We start from the raw sequence: 21,589 nt of genomic DNA, 5'->3' as shown, positions 1-21,589 counted from the left end.
CCAATGAAGAAGCTCAAGGTTCTCCTCTTCTCCCTCCTCCACCCCCCCTTCAAGTGATGTTGTCGTAGATACGTATCAACTCTGCCTGTTTAGCTGCCTCTCCTTCCCCCTCCCCCTCTGTATTTTTTATTTATTTTGAGCATGATCGCATTATGTTGGTTCATCCCTCCTTCCCAGAAATCCATCGATACATTCTGCTCCTGGTCCTGTTTGCACTGTTACCATTGTTTCAATTATCAGCTAATAGTATTAATGTTATGGTTATGTATATATTATTGACTATTTCTTGTATTGTTTTCGGGATGGATGGGTGGATGGATGGATGGATGGATGGCTAGATGGACTGATGGATGGATGGATGGATGGATGGATGGATGGATGGATGGATGGATGGATGGATGGGTGGGTGGGTGGATGGATGGATGGATGGATGGATGGTTGGGTGGATGGATGGATGGTTGGATGGGTGGGTGGGTGGGTGGATAGATGGATGGATGGCTAGATGGACTGATGGATGAATGGATGAATGGATGAATGGATGAGTAGATGGATAGATGGATGGATGGATGGATGGATGGATGGGTGGGTGGGTGGATGGATGGGTTGATGGACTGATGGACGGATGGACGGACGGACGGACGAATGGATGGATGGATGGATGGATGGATGGATGGGTGGGTGGGTGGATGGAGGGATGGGTGGATGGATGGGTGGGTGGATGGGTGGGTGGGTGGATGGATGGGTAGATGGATAGATGGGATTTGTCCTGCATGGGTCAAGTTTCATAGAATCACCGACAAGGTTACCCATTCCAATCCACTGCTGAAAGGCTCAACATCCATGCAGTGCTCTTGGTATAACAATCTATGGCAGAACAGCCCAACTGGTGGCTCATCGAGTCAGATGCATCCCTCCCAGCTATGTGGGTTAACTCACAGGGGGCTGTCTGAATCTCCAGTATTAGCTACCTTCCTTGGACTGAGAAACAGGGAAACGATGAAGCATCAACAGGTTACAACAACACAGCTAACGAAAGCCAGGGCCTAGGAGAGTACAGGTTTCAAGCCTGTGCCCTACAGCAAGGGTATTCAACCTGTGGTCCTCCAGAGTTTGCTGGCAGGGGCTCATGGGAATTGTAGTCCATGGACATCTGGAGGACCACAGGTTGACTACCCCTGCCCTACAGAAAACTGAGCATCAAAGAGGCAGTGCTCCTGAAAACTACTGAAAGATGTAGCTCCAGCCGGTACCACCAAGAGACAAGCTGGGTCAGGAGCTTCTGTACTTGGTTTCCCTCTCCAAAGGAGCTGTTCCACATCCACAGGCTTTGATGACATAGAGCTCCATCATGGCTCCATCATGGCTCCTTGGGCTAGCCTGTGACATTTGGACAGATTCATAAATGAATCTAGTTGTGGGATGGAAGAACCTTGGGATGTCCGTGGATGTGTTTACAGAATTGTTTTGCTAATGACTCAATTATAACATGCTTTCAATATGTTTTTCTTCCAACAGCTGTTGTCCCTGGCGTGTGCCCTCCGGTTCATCTGCCTAGAAGAAGTGAAGGAAATGGTAAGGAAACAAGATACGGAGGTTGGCAGAATTTAAATAGGTAAAAGAACAGGAGCACCGGCTACTTAAAGCATAAATGAGTTTCATTAAGAGGAGAAACAACATAAGAATCATAGAATCACAGAATCATAGAGTTGGAAGGGGCCATACAGGCCATCTAGTCCAACCCCCTGCTCAACGCAGGATCAGCCCTAAGCATCCTAAAGCATCCAAGAAAAGTGTGTATCCAACTTTTGCTTGAAGTCTGCCAGTGAGGGGGAGCTCACCACCTCCTTAGGCAGCCTATTCCAGCCTATTCTTTGTACTTTGTAAGTACAAAATGAGAGAGATGGCCCTAACAGCTGTTCCTCTGGAACCAGTCAAGGAGGAAGTGTGCTCAAAGGAGCAGGGAACTTTCAGCAGAGCCAAACAAGACTCAGGAGGAAATGATTTGGAAAATACCTGGACATTCCTAATCCTAACCTGTGCTAAATACACATCTCCTCTGATGCCCCCTGCAGGGCACTCTTCATATGCTGTTGAATCATGCACCCTACAGATCTTGCCTAGTCCAACAGATAAAGAGAACTTTCTTTATCTCAAGACAACCAAAGGGCCTATCCACTTGGATCCCTTCAGAAAGGTTCCTGGAACCAATTCCGCCCTGTTTATTCATGCCGGCGGTCCCTCGCTGGCCCTTAGAAGGTTGCCTGGCATCCTTGTAACTCCTTGTTCCAGAGAGCCGAGGCTGTGCCCTGTTTTTAAGAGGCCTATTTTAAAATCTAGGTAAACATCTGGTGCGCTTGCCTCCCTCCATGCCCGCCGCCCCGTGCTGGCACCGTTCAAAGAACGCCGTGGGCTTCCACTCGGCATCCGACAGCTCCTCCGTGCCATGAAATAACAGCTTTGCATGTGTTGTAAAGCAGTAATCCCGGAGGAGAGATTATAGTTATTATCCCAAGGAGGGGCTGGGGGGGGGGGGTGGAATAGCACTGGTGGCTGCATTCCTCTCCAGCGAGGCTGGCAAAAACAGGCATGCCTGTTTACATGTGGGAAGTAAACCTGATGCATCACATGTCCTTTCCAAATCCTTGACTGTCAGCAGGCTGGCATCGGAGCAGATGTTTGTCTAAAAAGCTCTGGGTGCACAGAAGGGCCTGAATTCGTGCAGACTTCCTATTTCTAATTGTCGTTTTTCTCGGAGAGTCCTAGACACTGCCCCCCCCATCAACGCTGCTCCCCTCGTTTCTTTTCAAAGCTGGAGGAGTTTGTGCAACAAAATTTTGTTGGCTTATGGGCGTCTTATCTTTGCACCATACCTGAGCCAGAAGCATCCGAGAATCTTAGATCTGGAAGGGGTCCTAGAGGCCACCTAGTCCCAACTCCCTGTTGTAGTGGTTGTGGCAGCCTCTAGTCTGGAGAGGCATGGAAGGCCATGGGGAGGGAGGGCAAGGGAGAGGATAAAGTGGGTGAGAGAGGAGGGGTCGGAGGGCAGCTCTCAGGTTAAGACCAAGAGAGATGTCCCATTCAAGCTGATATCACTCATATACACATAGAGTATCCAGTGTCCAGGCATGCTGAGTCACTCATTTTGACATTTCCCTCTGTTCCCAACAGGAATAGCTCCCTGTCCTCCTTACCTCCTCAGGACAGCTAGAGGGACAGTATAGAAATTAAAGATTGAACAAACAAAAAAAACAAACAAGAAGAGTTGGGTTTTATACCCTGCTTTTCCCTACCTGGAGGCGTCTCAAAGTGGCTTGTAATTGCCTTCCCTTCCTCTCCCCACGACAGACACCCTGTGAGGGACGTGTGGCTGAGAGAGCCCTGACAGCCCTGCTCAATGAGAACAGCACTATCAGGACTGTGACAAGCCCAAGGTCGCCCAGCTGGCTGTGTGTGGAGGGGTGTGGAATCAATCATCCAATTAGAAGCTGCTGCTCTTAATCACGCTCGAAGGTCATCGGCGTAACGGAAACACCTAGGGCTCACACCCACACGGCAGCTGGGTGATCTCATGCAGAGACCGGGGCTTCCGCTTGGAAACGGCAACTGGTTCTGGATGATTCTGGTCAGGCCTGATTCAGGTTTAGACACGCGCTTAAGAAACCCTTGGCACCCAGCTAGCTTTCCAATAACAGGTCATTTAAATTCTAGCCAGAGGAATGCTCCGGTAGCATTATAGCAGGGGTAGTCAAACTGCGGCCCTCCAGATGTCCATGGACTACAATTCCCAGAAGCCCCCTGCCAGCATTCGCTGGCAGGGGCTCCTGGGAATTGTAGTCCATGGACATCTGGAGGGCCGCAGTTTGACTACCCCTGCATTATAGCTTCATTATGGGTATAGTAAGTACCATTAGAGAATCCATGCTCCCCTTCTAAACTGACTTATTAAAGCACTAGCAGTAAAGCCCGCTGCACAGAGAAATGCAGCAGGCGCTAGGGGTAGGAAGGTGGGCAGCCACCCCTGCTGAAGGTGCCGTCAGGTGGCACGTGGATGGGGCCGGGCAGATGACGTTGCAGGTGGTGCTGCCCCCAGTGGCTCTGCCTGTGCAGTAGCAGCTCCACTGAGAATGCCCCGGTGCCAACACCTCCTGCATGCTACTGGCGGTGCGGGCTGCTGTCGGGGCCCAGTGCCAGCAGCATGTACTTTGCAGAGTTGGCACTCTGGTGCCAGCGTGGCCTGCGGCACGGGTTTGTCACTGGTGGTGGCATGGGTGCCTCCTTGGGGGCGGGGTGTCCGCGGCCTCCTTTGTGCCAGCGCTGGTACCCACCTCCGTGTAGCCGAAGGAGGTGGCTCTTGTCCCCTGCCGCCTCCTTCTCGGCAGCTGTGGTGGCTGCCCTTCTGCGGCGCCTCCTAGTTTTTGGCAGCGGTGGCTCCTGCCAGCCGCCATGAATGGCCGGGTGGTGTAGCGGGGCAGCAGAGATGGGTGAGTTCTGGTGAGGCGAGTGGGTAGTGACGGAGTGTGGGTTGCATAGGGGCTGGCCAACTTTGCTGGCCGTACCCTGGTTGAGTCAGATTTGAGTCCGGACACTGTCCGGGGGCTGGACATGCTCCACCCCTGGGCAGTTTCCAAAATACATAGAAGAACCATGGACATGGATAGGTGACCTGGGTGATCCAGGGTAGCCTGATAGCTTCAGATCTTGCAAGTTAGGTAGAGTTGGCCTTGGCCGCTACTTGGATGGAAGCCTACCGATGAAGGCTAAGATTATGCCATGGAAGAAGAGAGCAAACTACTTCTGTGCCTTTCTTGCCTTTATGCCCCGCAAAGTTTTATTTATGGTATAAGCCTTTGTGTACACCAGGCTTTCTCAACCGGGGTTTTGTGAAAACCTGAGGTTTCTTGATGGCCCTGGAAGGGTTTCCCATATGGGTGGGAGTTAATTAATTTTTAATTAAAAAACAAATAATGTTAAACATTTATTTTGGCAAATTGACCATATATAGACATGCCAACCTGCCACCCCCAAATAGCCAATGATAAATTTGGAGGGGGTAGGAAGGGGAGGAGCGCTGGGTGGACATGTGCGCATGAAAATTTATACCCAGAACGAAATTTGTTTGGTCTTCAAGGTGCCTCTGGGCTCAGACTTTGATCTGGTGCTTCAAACCCTCATGGCTACCCACCCGAGCCTACCTCTCTGGCCGTGTAAACCCCATGTTGGGGTCACCAATAATCATCTGTGATGACAGCCAACCTCCCCCTCCCTCCCCACAAAGCTTAGCCTTTATATCAGTTGGTTTACATTCATAACAACTGATCGGAATGTCAGTGACCGCTGGAAGGGCTCTGTTTATCCAAAAAACTGCTCTCAAGGACTGAACCCCTGTTCTTCGCCAAAGTCAGTAATAGATCAAAACCTCGCAGCCGCTTCTTCCCACGTTCCGGCGAAAAGAACATCTGGAAACCAGCAACCGTTCCCGTGAGAGGCGTGTAATTTTACAATAAAAGTCACAGAGCTCGTTGGGTCCAGAGAGCTGTAATTATCCACTGAAAGTGGTTGCAGAAATGGGGTTAGGACGGGCACAGGCTGAGCTGTAGAAAACAGAAGCTCCTCGGCAAGGTGGAGGTTTTGTGGGTCATGGGGATGAGGGCCATGATGTGGATCGACACAGTGATCCCACTAGGGTAGTCAAACTGCGGCCCTCCAGATGTCCATGGACTACAATTCCCATGAGCCCCCTGCCAGCGTTCGCTGGCAGGGGTTCATGGGAATTGCAGTCCATGGACATCTGGAGGGCTGTAGTTCGACTATCTCTGCAACTAGACTATCTCTGCAACTCCATCCTCTCCCAGGTGCAGAAACTATGAGACAACAAACTCACACCTGGGAGGAGGAGAGGGAAAACAATGGCCAGTTTCCTACCTTGTGGCCAAGTCCATTAAGCCAGGAGGGGAAAGGCCGTGGACCCTGGTTGGGAAGCCCTGATCTATGGTGTGGCCTCATTTGGAATCCAGTGGACAGTTCTGGCCAGTGGATCTCCAAAAAGACATTGCAGCGTCTGGAAAAGTGCAGAGGAAGGGGTTGGAGCACCTTCCCTGTGAGGAGAGGCTGAAGAGTCGGGCACTTTTCAGCTAAGGAAAGAGAGGTCTAAGGAGGGACATGATAGAGGTTTCTAAAATTACTAGGGGCCAAGCCCATTGCATTCAGGAACACATTGTGTGCTAGATTTGGATGCGGTGGGGTTGAAGAACTCTGCGGATGACCTCCCCCTCACCCCGGGACCTGGAAAGGCTGCAGGCTGGAGGCCCCTGGGAAGGGAACTTACTGGCAGGAGCAGCTCTCTTGCAGCAGGGATCTGCAGCCTCCGAGCCTCGGAGGGAAGTGGAAGGAGGAGGGGGGTGGTCAGGGGTGGGGGACAGAAGGTGATTGGCTGGCCGCTGGACAGACAGGAAAGCCAGTTGGAGGAGGAAGCACTCAGGGGCAGGACAGCTGCCCTGAGTGGGTGTCAAGCACTGAGTGACACTTAAGTCATGAGACCAGCTCCTCCTCCAAGCCCTTACCTTACCTTAAGTAGAACAGATGTGTGGGGTGGAGAGAGACGGCAAAGAGAACTTTTCCTCCCTCTCCTGAAAGCCCGGACCTTGAGGGCTTCCAGTTAAGCGGATGGGCAGAAGGCTCAGCACGGACAAAAGGAAATACGACTTTATCCAGAGTGATTAAAATGTGGCATTTGTTGCCAGAGGAAGCAGTGATGGTTGACTCAGAAAAAAAACCCACAACTATTCCTGATTAGCATGTCTGAGGTCTCTCTCTTGTTTTCCAAAAAGCTTCATGGCACAGAATAGGGTAATGTTCTGGCACTCCTGAGGTTTCTTGGCTTGCCTGAAGTCTTACGACTGAGTCGGTAAAAGTGGCTGTGAAATCATCCCAGTAAAAATGCCTCTGTGAACCACGAAGGTAACCCAGGCCTGTGGGCTTGCAATGGCAGCCAGACAAGAACTTTTGTCCTCCTTCCTTTCTCTAAGTAGTCCCTTTCGGCTTTGTGTCTGGACCGAGGTAGGCCACTTCCCCTTTGTCGGGACTCCGCAATCAGCCGTGCAGACAGTAGAAAATTGATGTGTAATTGTTGTTCCAGAAACTGTGCCACTTAAATGTTCATTACTGAGAAGGTTCCTCTTATGGTTTCTTGAGGCAAAAGATTAGGCCTAAGCTGGCATTCCTTTTTAAGATGCATGCAGGGGTCGTCATATAAACCGTCTTTATCCCACTGTCAATTACTGGATTAGCATTCGCGTGTCTGGGCAGAGATGGCCAGCAGACAGCAGTGCTGATTCTGTGAATTGAGGCAGCTTGTGAGAGGGAGGTTGGGAAGGGCTGAGCCAGTGCTCAGCTCTCGTGGCCCTTTCTCACATGCCCCGGTAGGGATGCTAGCCTTGAGGATCCCCTGGAATGACATCTTATCTCCAAAGGGCAAAGACCAGGGCTGATTCTGCAATTACTTTGTTTTTTCCATTGTGGATCCTGCTGAATTCAGATCGAATTGAACTCGGGTCTTCCTCTATCCCTTCCCCTATTGAAACAGAAATTGTTCTGCACTTGATTGGGGAAGCTCAGAGTGGGGAGGGGAGCCAAGCACAGCAGAAGTCTCTTTTTTTTCTTGAATGAGGCGTGGGCATGGGGGTGGGGAGAGAATTGGAGACAGCAGAGGAGGAGGAAATAAATCCAAGGGGAAAATCTCTGCTGAGAGAAGTTAGGGCTTCTGGAGAACAGTCACTTTAAGAGGGAGGCAAGGCTTGCAACCAGAATGTCTTTGAACTGACACCCTGGCCAATCAGGGAAGACTGCTTTGCTACGAGACACGGAGAAGGAAGTTAATTTGCAAAAAGGAGAAATCTACACACTTACTGATGCTGATTTTTCAAATATTGAGGCTTATATCCATTTCTGGATATTGCGGGGGAAAGGTAGGGTCACTGTGGATCAAGCATGCATGTTGCAGAAAAATCAAAATGGCCCAAATCAAAATGGAAATCGAATTCAGTGTGGACGGGATTTATTTGAGCTGGGAGTGGGTAAAAAGCCCCGTGCAAACTACACCAAGGTCCCCGGAAGAAAAGGGATAATCACCATAATATTCTTTATTCTTATTTCCCACCCTTCCTGATAGCTCCGGATATATTGGAGCATGGAATCTATGGCACAGTGCCCCGCTGCAGTCCCTTTCCTCCCCAGGCTCCATCCCCAAATCTCCAGAAGTTTCCCAACCTGTAAACTGTAAACCATCCCTCCCCATCCTCTCGTCACCTTATGCCCAGGATAGGGGAAGGGGGGAAGAAGGTAGAAGTGAATTTCCTGTATTGAAAAGGCAGTTGGACTAGATGACCCTCGAGGACCCTTCCAGCTCTGTGTTTCTACATTTTATGTTTCGGTGTTTCCCAGAACCAATGGGATGAAATTAATTCCAAAGACTTTTTGGCTAAACACCCAGAAGATGTTCCTGACAGAGCTGTTCCTCAGTCACCATTGTGATAATTGAATTATACTGTACGAGGATGCAGGGAACTACCAATTACGGCCATTTTGAATTGTGTCATTCTCTGTTTTGTTTCATAGTCGCTTTGGACAAGTGGCGACGTGTAGATGCGTCCTCGGTTCTCATTGATCCCTCAGTTTCGCAATTCGATATTTTGCAACTCAGCAGAGAAGTTTCCGGAGATTTTGCTTCTGCCCGAGACGTTTGCCTGTCAGGTGAGAGCGGCCATTTTGTTGACCAAATGTTATTTCTCCTCCCATTCACTTACACCCAGGGGCACCAGAAGGAACCACCAGACAGGGTCTGTATAAAGGGACCCCGAGGAACAGTTTTGTTATAAAATGGCCAAACTGAGGCTACTGCGCTTTTGGCCACAGCTTGAGGAGACAGGTCTTGGTGGAAAGGGCAACGAAGCTAGGAAAAGCTGAAGGCAATAGGAAATGAACTATTCCCAACATAAGATGGACAGACTCCATCCATGGCCGGAGAGAGTATCAATGATAGGACATTTCGAAGGTAGTACGGTATTGGAAAAAAATTATTCACAGTCAGAGTAGTTCAGCAGTGGGATGGGCTGCCTAAGGAGGTGGGGAGCTCCCCCTCACTGTGGTCTTCACTGTGAGAGCCAGTTTGGTGTAGTGGTTAGGACTTCTAATCTGGCATGCCGGGTTCGATTCTGCCCTCCCCCACATGCAACCAGCTGGGTGACCTTGGGCTCGCCACGGCACTGATAAAACTGTTCTGACCGGGCAGTGATATCAGGGCTCTCTCAGCCTCACCCACCCCACAGGGTGTCTGTTGTGGGGAGAGGAATGGGAAGGCGACTGTAAGCCGCTTTGAGCCTCCTTCGGGTAGGGAAAAGCGGCATATAAGAACCAACTCTTCTTCTTCTTCTTCTTCTTCAAGCAGAGGCTGGACAGATCCTTCTCCTAGATGCTCGAGGCTGATTCTGCATTGTGCAGGGGGTGGGACTAGATGGCCTGAATGGCCCCTTCCCACTCTATGTTTCTGTAAGGTTGGAAGCAACTTTAAGGCACATAACACACATATAGGGTGTTAGAGTTGCCAGTTCTGGACTGGGAAAAACCTGGGGCCTTTGGGGGTGGAGCTTGCAGAGCATCACCAGTCCTGCCCCTTCTTTAGGCTCCACCCCCTAACATCCCCAATTTCCGAACCTGGAGCTGTTGACCCTAGTCGGGTTTGCTGTAAGTCAGCTTGGTGAAGTTGCACCATAAAAAAACGAGTCTTTTCCAAGCTATGTGTCATCTTGGGCAAGGAAGACCTGAATCATCAGGTGATCAAGGAACTGGAGAAAGCGCTACAAATTTTCCGGACCCTTTTCTCAATCTGCTCTCACTGCCTCAGCACATGATGATGGTTTCCTCATGTTCTTGAACAATTGCGTGGCTTTCCACTGACGCTGTTCATAACCTTCCTTGGTTCTGCAAGCTTTCCCTGTGTACAAATGAGGTCTCTTTCCTGTGTCAAGGAGAAGATTCCTCTTTTCTGGTGAAACTGAATAATAATACAACAAAACCCTCCATGCTGCTTTCTGTTTTAAACAAACTAACAGAATTAGTGATAGAATGTGTTGACATATGCAAAATGTGTAGTGTGCATGATTGATCGGAATAAGAGGAATATCCTGCAGGGGCATCGGAGGAGATGCGTATTTAGCATAGTTAAATTAGGAATCCCCTGATATTGTTCAAATATTCTCCTCTTGTGTCCGGATTGGCTGAGTTCGAGACTTCCTGCTCATTCGAGCTCACTTCTTACAGTACTCTTAAAGTTGCTTTCACTTCTGGGTTTGATGGTTCACTTCTGGGGGGAAGGTTTTCTGGCCTCCATTTTGTCTTAGCTTTTGTGTGCTGCAAAAGCATTTTTTCTGCTTCATTCTTCTAAGAACTGGGGTTTAGCATTAGCGGCAGATTAACTAATGTTCTTGCCCATTGGCACATCTTCCACTTGACATGTGCTTAGTTTTTTTTGGGGGGGGGGGGGGGAGGCTGCACTCTGTTCATTTCTTGGGAATTACTCTTTTTATAAATTAAGGGAACGTGGTACAATTGGGTTCCTAAAAACATGAATTTAATGAAGAAAACCATCAGAGAATCCTTTGTATATAGCTTATAGGCTTCAAACTGTAATGTGGACCAGAGAGCATGGCCAGTAAGATGTCAGCCTGGAAACCGCAACATCGTGAGTTCAAGGCTACCTGTGGGTTTTTATTTTTCCCCACACAGAGGTTTTTTAAAAAAAACTTTTGAAAACACAAACTTTTCATGTATAAAACAGTAGTATTGGGGATTGTGGTTTATTTTAATGGGGTTTTAATTCTGCCTTTATTTGTAACCTTCCACGAATCTCCAAAGAGTGGCAGGATAAAAATTCAAATAATAATAATAATAATAATAATAATAATAATAATAATAATAATAATAATAATAATACAGAATTCTATGGTGTTATTCCAGTTGAAATGGAACTGGTCGGAGCAGAAAATGACCAATAGCCTAACTCACTATAAAGCATATTCAAGTGGGTAGCCGTGTTGGTCTGAGACAACAGAACAAAGTTTGAATCCAGCGGCACCTTTAAGGCCAAAAGTTTTATTCTGGGTTTAAGCTTTCATCATGTGCATGCTTATACCCGGAATTGAACTTTGTTGGTCTCAAAGGCGCCTCTGGGCTCTATCTTTGTTCAGTGGTAAATAGTTTAATAGGTTCCTTTGGTCTGTCATGTCCTCCTGCCTTGCTAATTCTCATTCCAACTGTCCCTCTCCTCACAGTATGCTCCGAAAACAAATTCTGCCTGGTGACCACTCTGGAAATACAGCCTTCATCGACACGATGCCTGTTCTACCCAGAAACCCAGAGCTGCAGATTAAGCCTGCAAGGGCACCACTGTCAACTCTTGCTCAAAGAGCCAGCTACATACATCTATCGTAGACAAGGTTAGTACATGCTAGGAGATGTAGAGAAGTAGGGCTCATCCCTCCCTATTTTAAAATATGTAGCTTTTGCCAACCAGTCACATCTCCATGGGGTTCAAAGATTTCCCCTGATAAGAAAACTCGAAGAACCCTGCTGGATCAGCCCTGTGAGGGTCCATCTTGTCCTGTATCCCGTTTCGCACAGTGGCCGACCGGTTCCTCTGAAGGGCTAATAACCAGGAACAGAGTTTGAGGCCTTCTCCTGATAAGAACCTAAGAAGAGCCCTGCTGGCTCAGACCAACAGTCCATCTAGTCCAGCCACCTATCTCATACTGTGGTCAACTAGTTCCTCCAGGTGGCCAACAACAGGGCATAGAGGCCGAGGCCTTCATAAGAACATCAGAAGAGCCCTGCTGGGTCAGACCAGGGGTCCATCTAGTTCAGCATCATGTCTCACACAGCGGCCAACCAGTTGCTCTGGAGGGCCAACAACAGGGCACAGAAGTTGCCTCCCGGCTCTGAGATTCAGAAATGTGGGAACTGTCCTGACCTTGGGAACCATAACAGAGAATGCTCAGGTATGGGCAGCTGCTGACCTTACCCATTTGTAGGGCAGCATCTTGCATATACTGCTCCCATGAGCGCAGCTGGCACAGTGGGGAATATTGGAAGAGGGTGGTCCTTTAGACATGCATGTCCTATGTTGGAATGAGCAACTCAGCATGCCTGGACATTGGGGGGGGGTACATCATTCTAATTGTGCATAGGTGTTATCTCCTTGAATTGGATGCCTCCCTTTGTCTTAACCTGGGGGCTGCCTTCTTAGAATCATAGAATCCCAGAATCCGAGAATCCTAGAATCATAGAGTTGGAAGGGGCCATACAGGCCATCTATTCCAACCCTCTGCTCAACGCAGAATCAGCCCAAAGCATCCTAAAGCATCCAATCAAAGTGTGTATCCAACCTTCTTAATCCCTCTTCTCGCTTTGTCCTTTCCCTCTTCATATGGCCTTCCATGGAGCCCCATGGTCTCTCCTGTAGATACAAGGCCCTCATACTCCTACCCAGTTCCTGAAAATAGCCATGTGGCATAGTTCTTTACCAGCTGAACTTTCTGAGTGTTGAATTTGAGATGTTGTGAATCTTGCAGCATCTCATAATAGAACCCATCATTCTAAAGGAAACTTTCTGTCGATAAAGACATCAGCTTCTTTTGAGACAATCTGTTCTCTGCTCCTTCTGAATAGATGTGTTCCCGCCCATCAATGAAACGAGTGGCACCGTGACTGTGAGCATTCCTTCCATTGGAGTTTTGTACGGCGCTTCTAAAGTCATCCAAGTAGGCTCCAACTGGAAGAGCATCTACCAGTTCCTTGGAATTCCATACGCAGCACCTCCCTCGGGAGAGAACCGCTTCCGTCCTCCGCAGGTTTTCACTCGGGTGGAATCCTGGAACGCTACCACGACTCGGTGAGAAGCTGCTTAAGGCCTTGATGACCTATAGCCTCTTGGTCAGTTGTCATCAGAACTAGTTTCTGGGAACAAGCCCTCTAATATCTAATATAAACTGATTCTGTGATTCTGTGAGGGTTCAAGGGGGTGGCAGGTTACAGTGGATGAGCGATAGGGTTGTGAGTGTCCTGCATATGCAGGGGGTTGGTCTAGATGACCCAGGAGGTCCCCTCCAACTCTGTTATTCAATGATTCTATGATTCTATGATTCTAATTTAGCTTTCTTGTTAGTGGCATAGACAACCAGATCTCTGGAATAACTCAAGCAGGGTGATACGACCAAGCTTTGGTTTCATGATCTGATTCTTCCTTGCACACATTAGATTTGATCCTACTGCTGGACAGGATGAGTCAGCTAATGTTCAATATAACATTGCCAGCTGGTTATTTTATGACGTTTGCTGTCTTCAGGTGGTTTTATTTGATTTTTGATTGGTCTTGGTTAGGGATGGGCATGAACCTCATTTTTGTGGTTCGGTTGTTTGTGATTCATGGCTAAACCACAAACCGAACCACGGAGCAGTACATGGGTTAGGGTTAGGGTAAGCAGTACATGACCCCCCATTTCTTTTTGTCATTTAAGTCTAACAACAGTGAGAATGGTGAGAACAGAAAGCAGGGGGTTTAAATGCGTCTGAGCCATTTAAACTGCTGCTTGCAGTTCCTTGGGTGTTTTTCATGAAGAGCAGAAAGCACGGGTTTAAATGGCTAGGAACCATTTAAACCCTTGCTTTTCACAATCCGCCACAAAGTGGCTTAAAAGCTGTGGAAGTTCATGGTGGCCCTGCAGTTGACAACCATCACTTTACAAATCACGAGCTAGCAAAAATTCACGACAAACTTTATCTTCTGAGCCAATTTTTTACACAACAAGTGACTCAAATGTAGAGTGGTAGCCATGGTGAGAACCTCCCACATTCAGAAGCGGTTAACCTGTCATTACCAGTACTAGGAGACCACACTGAGAAAGGTCTTGGTCTCCATTTTCTGCTTGCTGGACCTCCAGAGGAACTGGTTGGTCACTCTTTGAGTCAGGAATCTGGACTAGTTGGACCGCTGGTCTGATCCTGCAGGGCTCTTCTTAAATGCAGTTTCTCTCTCTACATTTTCTTGCATTTGTAAGAAGGAGTAACTGAGGAAGGGCTAACACCTACATGTTTCAGCCTCATTGTGGCAGTTGGCGTGAAGTTTACCCGGACAAATCACCCCCTTTGAGCTTGACTTTTCATAGGTACATGATGGGGTTATACAAATACATTGCTACTCAAGTCTGTACCACCTTGTTTTTTTATACCATATGGTTGGGCGGTTGAGGATGCCTGGACTACAGCGACCTTATTTCTCCTGCACCTGTGCATGCATGGTTGTCGATGAGACAACCACATCAGTTGTATCACTTCACCACACAAGTTTTGTCATAAGGGATGCAGCTTCTTGTTTATCCAGGTGCACAGCAATCTACGGTTAAAACTCTCAAAATGTGAAAGCTCACTCTTTTAATGTCATTCTTGCACTTAAAGAAATGTTATATCGTGTTGGCCTGTACAAATTCAAGGGGCAATCTTGACTTAGCTAACTTGTGCTCGTCTTTGAACCCCACTTTGAACCATTTCTTTCAGAGGAACGGATACGCCTTGTTTTGTATCCAAAATTTTGGACAAGGGATTTAGTATTATGTCATTTGGGCCATCAAGTTGCTTCTGACTTAGCAGGGACCTATCAACGAATGATCTCAAAACATCCTAAATTACATTAATGTTTGTATCTCTAGGGCTAGTTGCTGGCAACCGGGAGACGATGGGGTCAACCCTTCATCCGTCAGTGAAGACTGCTTGTATTTGAACGTCTATGTCCCAGATCACACTGTAAGCCTTGCGTTAAGACCTGGTAATTAGTATCAAGTGGGTAGCCATGTTGGTCTGAAGTAGCACAACAAAATCAGATTCCAGTAGCACTTTTAAGACCAACAAAGATTTATTCAAGGTGTGAGCTTTTGAGTGCTTGCACTCGAAAGCTCACACCTTGAATAAATCTTTGACCTGGTAATTAGCGACGCATCCTGATCTGGGCAGGCTGGGCTATTCTTGTTAGCTCTTAGAAGCTAAGCAAAATCAGGCCTGGACATTATTTGGATGGGAGACCACCAAAGAAATCCCGGGTTGCGACGTGGGGTCCAGCAATGCAAACCACCCTTATTGGTTTCTTGCTCTGAGCAACCTGCAGGGTTGCCGCGTCAGCTGAATAGAAGTCCTGTGGGAACTAGAAATGGGCACAAATTCAAATTTCCCCTTGGAAATGCCCAGGTTCATGCTTCCCGAACTGAGGTTCGGGGGAGATGTTTCGCCTGAACATTTCACAGATGTAAATATATTTGGTGGGCTCCAGGGCAGAATTTCTTCTTGAGCAAATGGAAACAAAAAGGATATGGTAGCCACTTGTGCTAAGTCAAGCTTCCCGTATCCCAAGTTATGTTTCTACTTGGGCATGATTGCATGCAACCAATTTCTGGGTGCCCTAATAGAGCCAGTTTGGTGTAGTGGTTAGGAGTGCGGACTTCTAATCTGGCATGCCGGGCTCGATTCTGTGCTCCCCCACATGCAACCAGCTGGGTGACCCTGGGATCGCCATGGCACTGATAAAACTGTTCTGACCAAGCAGTGATATCAGGGCTCTCTCAGCCTCACCCACCCCACAGGGTGTCTCTTGTGGGGAGAGGAATGGGAAGGCGACTGTAAGCCACTTTGAGCCCGGGTAGGGAAAAGTGGCATATAAGAACCAACTCTTCTTCTTCTTCTTCTTCTTCTTCTTCTTCTTCTTCTTCTTCTTCTTCTTCTTCTTCTTCTTCTTCTTCTTCTTCTTCTTCTTCTTCTTCTTCTTCTTCTTCTTCTTCTTCTATATATAGAGGAAAGCTCCAAGCATTGCACAAGTTCTTGTGCAAGTGGAACTTGACATGTATGTTATGGCTTGGGCAGTGCTGGAGCCAAGCCAGTGGGTTGTGTCCTACAACATTGTTTTACTGGCAGTTGTGTCTGCTTCAAGGAGCTTTGTTCTGTGCAAGAGGCTCTTCTGCATGCACTCGAATACATCTCTGTTGGTCTTAAAAGTGCTCTTGAACTCTATTTTTGTTGTAAAATTTATTCAAGTATTTGCAGATGGGGCTGCCAGCCTCTGGGTGGAACCTGGGGATCTCTTGGAATACCAGCTCATCTCCAGACTCCAGGGATCAATTGCTCTGGAGAAAATGGATACTCTGGAAGATGGACTCTAGGGCATTGTGTACCCCATTGTCTTCCCCAGGCTCCATCCCCAAATCTCCAGGTGTTTCCCAACCTGGATCTGGCAACCTCCATCCCTCACCAGTGGCCAGGGAGAACCTGGCGACCCTATCTCACAATGTTGACTCTGGTTCTGCAGCCATTCTATTGACATTCTAAAACACAAGTTAACTGCTCCATCATTCCATTGCAGGGTGGGAATCTATCTGTCCTGGTGCTCTTTCACAACGGTGTGGCAGGGGACGGTGACCAAACGAAGACCCTCGTGGACGGCTCGTACTTAGCTGCTGTTGGCAATATCATTGTCGTCACTGTGAATTACCGAGTTGGGGTCTTTGGTTTTCTTAGCACTGGTAAGTCGCACCCCTTGTCATGCCCAGAAGCAGGAGGAATGTCCCCTGACGAGGGCCCATTCTGCACACTCTGAATAATGCACTTTCAGTGTGCTTTTGCAGCTGGTTTTTCCTGTGCAGAACAAGATAATCTACTTCTAAAGTGTATTGAAAGTGCATTATCCAACATGTGCAGAATCTACCCTGGGAAGCCCAGGCCAGGTTTATCCTGTGAGATCTTGGAAGCTAAGCAGGGCTAACCCTGGATATTATTTGGATGGAAGACCTCCAAGGATTTGAATGGAGTTTCTCCAAAGAAGGCAGGAAATGGCGCACTTCCTCTAGACGTCCTTTGCCTGGCTACACTGCACACTCCATACGATCAATGAATAGATAAATAAATAGTAGGAGCAATCTTTGGGCTGTGGTTATCTTCTTCTCTCGCTAGAAACTAGGTTGAGGAGTGAGGGGATGCATCTTCCCTCATGGAGGCCAAGTGAGAACATCAAGATAGGTGTGAGCAGAGTATCCCGATTAGTTATGTCTGCTACATTTATGAGGCAGGAGGGATCTAGTGTTTTATTTTTGTCCTAAAAGGACCAAGCAATGATGTCTCACAGCCCTTCTGTGCAGGTGTGTCTCTCCAGATGTCAGGGCCCAGTTATCAGGCAGCCTCCAAGGCAAGAGGCAACCAGGGGCAGCCCATTGCTAAGTCTTGCCATGACCCTCTTCTGCTTGGAACTTTTCTTCTAAGACGGATTTCTTCCAAAGAACTCCTCCCTTGCACAATCTTTTCTTCCACAAGTACCCTGGTGGTGTAGAAGAAGATGCTGATTTTCTCTACCCAAAGGAGTCTCAAAGCGGCTTACATTCACTTCCCCTTTTCTCTCCCCACAACAGACACCCTGTGAGGTGGGTGAGGCTGAGAGAGCCCTGATATCACTGCTCGGTCAGAACAGCTTTATCAGTGTTTTGATGATCCCAGAGTCACCCAGCTGGCTGCATGTGGAGGAGGAGCAGGGAATCAAGCCCGGCTCGCCAGATTAGAAGTCAGAGCTCCTCACCTGCGGAAGAATCTGAACAAGTGTGCATGCACACAAAAGCTTCCATGCAGAAAGGAACATGGCTGGTCTTAAAGGAGCCATTGAACTCAAACTTTCTTCTGCTGCTTCAGACCAACATAGCTCCCGATTGCAGTTAGAGACTTAGCTTGCTGGGCAGTTTTTTGTGCAAGTCTAAAATGAAGGAAGGAAGTGTGACTATTCTGTGGATTTCACCAATTCCTCCTCTAGCTGCAGAGGATTATTTTTGACCTCCTCTTTCCTTCCTGTTTCTGTGAATTTCTTGAACGTTTTCGTATGCCCTCTCTTGCTTTCACCCCTGGCTTGCCAGTCCACCTCTGTGACCTGGGTCCTCAAAGTTCCTTGGAAGTTGGAGAGCAAAGGACCAGTTAGGTCAAGGCAATCCTTTAAAGTATTTTGGACATCCTTCCTGAGAAATGTCTTATTTGTCCTTCCTTGCTTTGAAGGTTCCAAGCCCATTTAGTTAATGTAGCCTGGTATAAAGTGGAGCGTCCTCCCAACAAATTCAGTTGAAGAGTGTATGATGGGGAGAGGGGTTGGCAAAGCTGACTATCTTGCCTCATACAACTTCTACTCTGTTGGCCACAGTTCAGCCACCCCTTCTATAGGGTCTACCCTGCAGGGCAGCTATTTTCTCTGAGGGAACTGAGGTGCATTTTCTGGAGATTAGCTGCAATTCCTGGGGATCTCCAGGCCCCACCTGGAGGTTGGCAACCCTAATTCTATGGGCTGGGCCTTGCTCTTCCACTAGCTGAGATGCTTTCCTCTGCCAGAATGAGTTCCACAGGATCCAGTCCTGAGCCCATTAATTTCAGCGGGTTTTAAATGAGGCGGAATGAATGCAAATCACATATGAAGAGGCCAGAGGAGGAAAAGTGATGCAGCTGGGGAAATAGTTCACTGGGGGCACGCAGGTAGTTGTCTCTTCCATCCTGCCGCCGCACCATAATCCAGCCACTTAAAAAAACGTGCCTAAAGATAGAGCTCAAGCAACCAAAAGGGACGGCCCTGCTTTGGCAGACGGAGCTGAAATCAACATAATAGCAGGTTCCACCGCAGGCTTTCCACCCCTTATAATAAAAGAAAATGCTTCTGTCTTGCGTGACGGTAATTACATGTCCCGCCCTGCTCCGATGACTGCCACCGATTGTGCTCAGGTATGCTGTCATTACCCAAAGCCACCTGCAGCCCAGAGGTTGGGAGGGTATTGCAAGCCCCGCTTTGGAATTTAGCCCCCTTTCCGACTCTAGTGTTAAGTCCGTGGGTTCGGCAGATACAGATGCAGTTTTGTCAGAAACAATCAGCGCTTTACTAGCACCAAATTCCCACAAGAAACGTTGAACAGCAAACATAAGGACTCATGGGACTCCTAGATTAGCGATCCCCAACCTGTGGGCTGCGGACCACATGTGGTCCTTCGACTAATTGGAGGTGGGCCCCGAAGGACGCCTTCTCCCCCCCCCCCGGCCCTTTACAACACACTTCGGGTGTCCTTGTCTCCCATCACTCCCAGATGGGACTATCTCGTTGCAGAGAAACAAGCTCAGGGTTCCCATTGATTGGTCCTTGTCATGAGTTAAAATTTCCATGAAAATAAAATGTTCCTTATGTTGATTGTTGTGGCGTGTCTGTATCTTATTTTGAAGGGATGTTTAAACATTACCATAGCGACCAGGGAGCATTAGGGCAGTGGTTGAGAGTAGAGGAGTAAACTACCCCCCCCACGGGGCCTCAGTAAAATTGTCAAGTGTTGAGTGGTCCCCGGTGATAAAAAGGTTGGGGACCACTGTCCTAGACCATTGAGCTGGCCCGCCAAGGAACCTGATTGGCCCTGAACAGAGCCATCTGATTGGCCCGTAGAAGAGTTCTATCCTGTGTCAATCATTGGTCGGATTGGGATCTGCATTTGCACAGTGCAGTTCTTGGGCAGACTGTTTGCATGCACAACCCCTGGCCTGTGTCACCATGCCTGTTTGGCTCCCGTCTTCTTATATCACTATCAGCTTACAGTCCTGGTCTTACAGGGCCTGCGAGAGGCTTCCTAGCAGACAGTGGCTCTCCAGATGTCCATGGACTACAATCACCATGATCCCCTGCCAATTGGCCATGCTGGCAGGGGCTCATGGTAATTGTAGTCCATTGGCATCAGGAGAGCAACAAGTTGGCCACCCCTAGACCTTTCATTAGAAATTATGCATCCCCTCTCTCTGACTCCTCCCAATTTATTCTGAAGTCTCAGACCATTACCTGTCCCTTCTCTATGGTTGCCAGCCTCCAGAAGGTGCCTGTAGACCTCCTGGGATTAAAACCAATCTCCAGGTGACAGAGTTCAGTTCCCCTGAAGAAAATGGATGCTTTGATGGGTGGCACCATATCTCATGGAAGCCCCTCCCCTGTCCTCCTCAGGCTCCGCCCCCCAAATCTCCAGGGACGCTGCTATCTTATATGGCTACAAGGCAATGTAACTTTAAACAAGCACAAACTTCTTTAAAAGTGGAAACAATGGAATGTTGTTTAAAGGAATTTATTAGAGCCTTCTAATTCGCCAGATGGTTATTGGAAATTGGCTTGCGTTTGATATCGGTGACTACGATCCGATCTCTATTGCTTCTTTGTATAGAGAATCTTTCTCAAGTGTTTTACCATTGAGAAACCCCTGAAACATTCTTCGGGCTTTGAGAAACCCCAGAAGTGGCGCAATCATGCAGAATAGGGTTGGGAAGCAGAGCCGTGTACATGGGTCCCTTCCCTTCCCACCCCCTCCATGCCCATCATTGGCTATTTTGGGAGGGGGAGCGATTCAACATGACCACATATGGTCATCTCACCCAAGAAATGATTAACAAATTATATAATTAAATAATTAATTAGCTCCCACCCATTCTGGAAAACCCTTCCATGCAGAAACCCCAGAGTTTCACGAAATCCTGGTTGAGACAGCCTGGGGTCAAGGATCCAAAATCAGGTCAGCAAGTGGCTCTATAAAATAATTCAGGCCTCCCTGCATCCACACCTGTAAGCGTTGCCTTGAACCACCACCTTCTTTGCCTCTTCCAGGTTCCTCTGTGGCCAGGGGCAACTGGGGCCTGCTGGACCAGGAAGCGGCTCTGAAATGGACCCAGGGAAATATCGCACGCTTCGGAGGAGACCCCGGCCGGGTCACAATCGCAGCAGACCGTAGTGGAGCTGACATCGCCAGCCTCCACCTGGTTGCCGGAGCCAGCGATGTGGGACTCTTCAGGAGAGCACTGCTGATGGTGAGCGCGTCCCTTTTCTGGCAGGCCGTGGATGACACTAACGTTTTACCGATGGTTTACTGCTGGGCTTGTTCCTAGCCTGAATTTCCTATCTTGTTGTGGATTCAGATCTCATCGCTTGCCGTGAGGTCACCAAAATTCTGGGCACTGGGCGGAGGGGGAAGTTGGGCGGGGTTGGGGGGTTAACCCCCCCCTAAAAAGACTAAAAAGCTACCCACTGGATCAATGAAAACGTATTAACTTACACACTTCAGAAAGGACTGAAAGGGACAAAACGGAGAGGGTGCAGAGGAGAGAGACAAGGGTGATCCGGGGCCTGGGGACCAAGCCTTAGGAGGAAAGGAAGAAGGACTTGGGAATGTTCAGCCTGGAGAAGAGGAGGTGGAGAGGGGACATGATGGCTCTCTTGAAGGATCTGAAAGGTTGTCACTTGGAGGAGGGCAGGGAGCAGTTCCTGGTGGCAGCAGAGGCTAGAACCTGTAGTAATGGCTATAAACTATGTAGCACGGTATGGCTTGATACCAGGAGGGATAATTCCACAGTCAGAGTAGTTCAGCAGTGGAACTGGCTGCCTGAGAAGCCAGTTAAACAGCAGCTGGGCAGATACTTCTCATTGATGCTTTAGGCTGATCCTGCATTGAAGTTGACCATCTTTCTGGCT

The 21,589-nt window shown here is 48.4% G+C and overlaps 1 protein-coding gene across 1 annotated transcript in view; it reads left to right on the top strand.

Annotated features, from left to right (window-relative positions):
- The window catches only part of TG (thyroglobulin), a 128,362-nt gene that overhangs the window by 52,375 nt on the left and 54,398 nt on the right, over positions 1-21,589 (top strand). The window contains exons 35-41 of the mRNA XM_077352914.1: positions 1,516-1,572; positions 8,614-8,748; positions 11,325-11,489; positions 12,718-12,940; positions 14,754-14,847; positions 16,451-16,610; positions 20,729-20,928. Of these exons, the coding sequence (XP_077209029.1) occupies positions 1,516-1,572; positions 8,614-8,748; positions 11,325-11,489; positions 12,718-12,940; positions 14,754-14,847; positions 16,451-16,610; positions 20,729-20,928 (1,034 nt within the window). The remainder of the gene's footprint in view (positions 1-1,515; positions 1,573-8,613; positions 8,749-11,324; positions 11,490-12,717; positions 12,941-14,753; positions 14,848-16,450; positions 16,611-20,728; positions 20,929-21,589) is intronic.

Source organism: Paroedura picta, chromosome 9 (genome assembly GCF_049243985.1).
Source record: "Paroedura picta isolate Pp20150507F chromosome 9, Ppicta_v3.0, whole genome shotgun sequence".
Lineage (NCBI taxonomy): Eukaryota > Metazoa > Chordata > Lepidosauria > Squamata > Gekkonidae > Paroedura > Paroedura picta.
The sequence above is the reverse complement of the archived record's forward strand: the minus strand, read 5'-3'. Positions and strand labels throughout refer to the sequence as shown.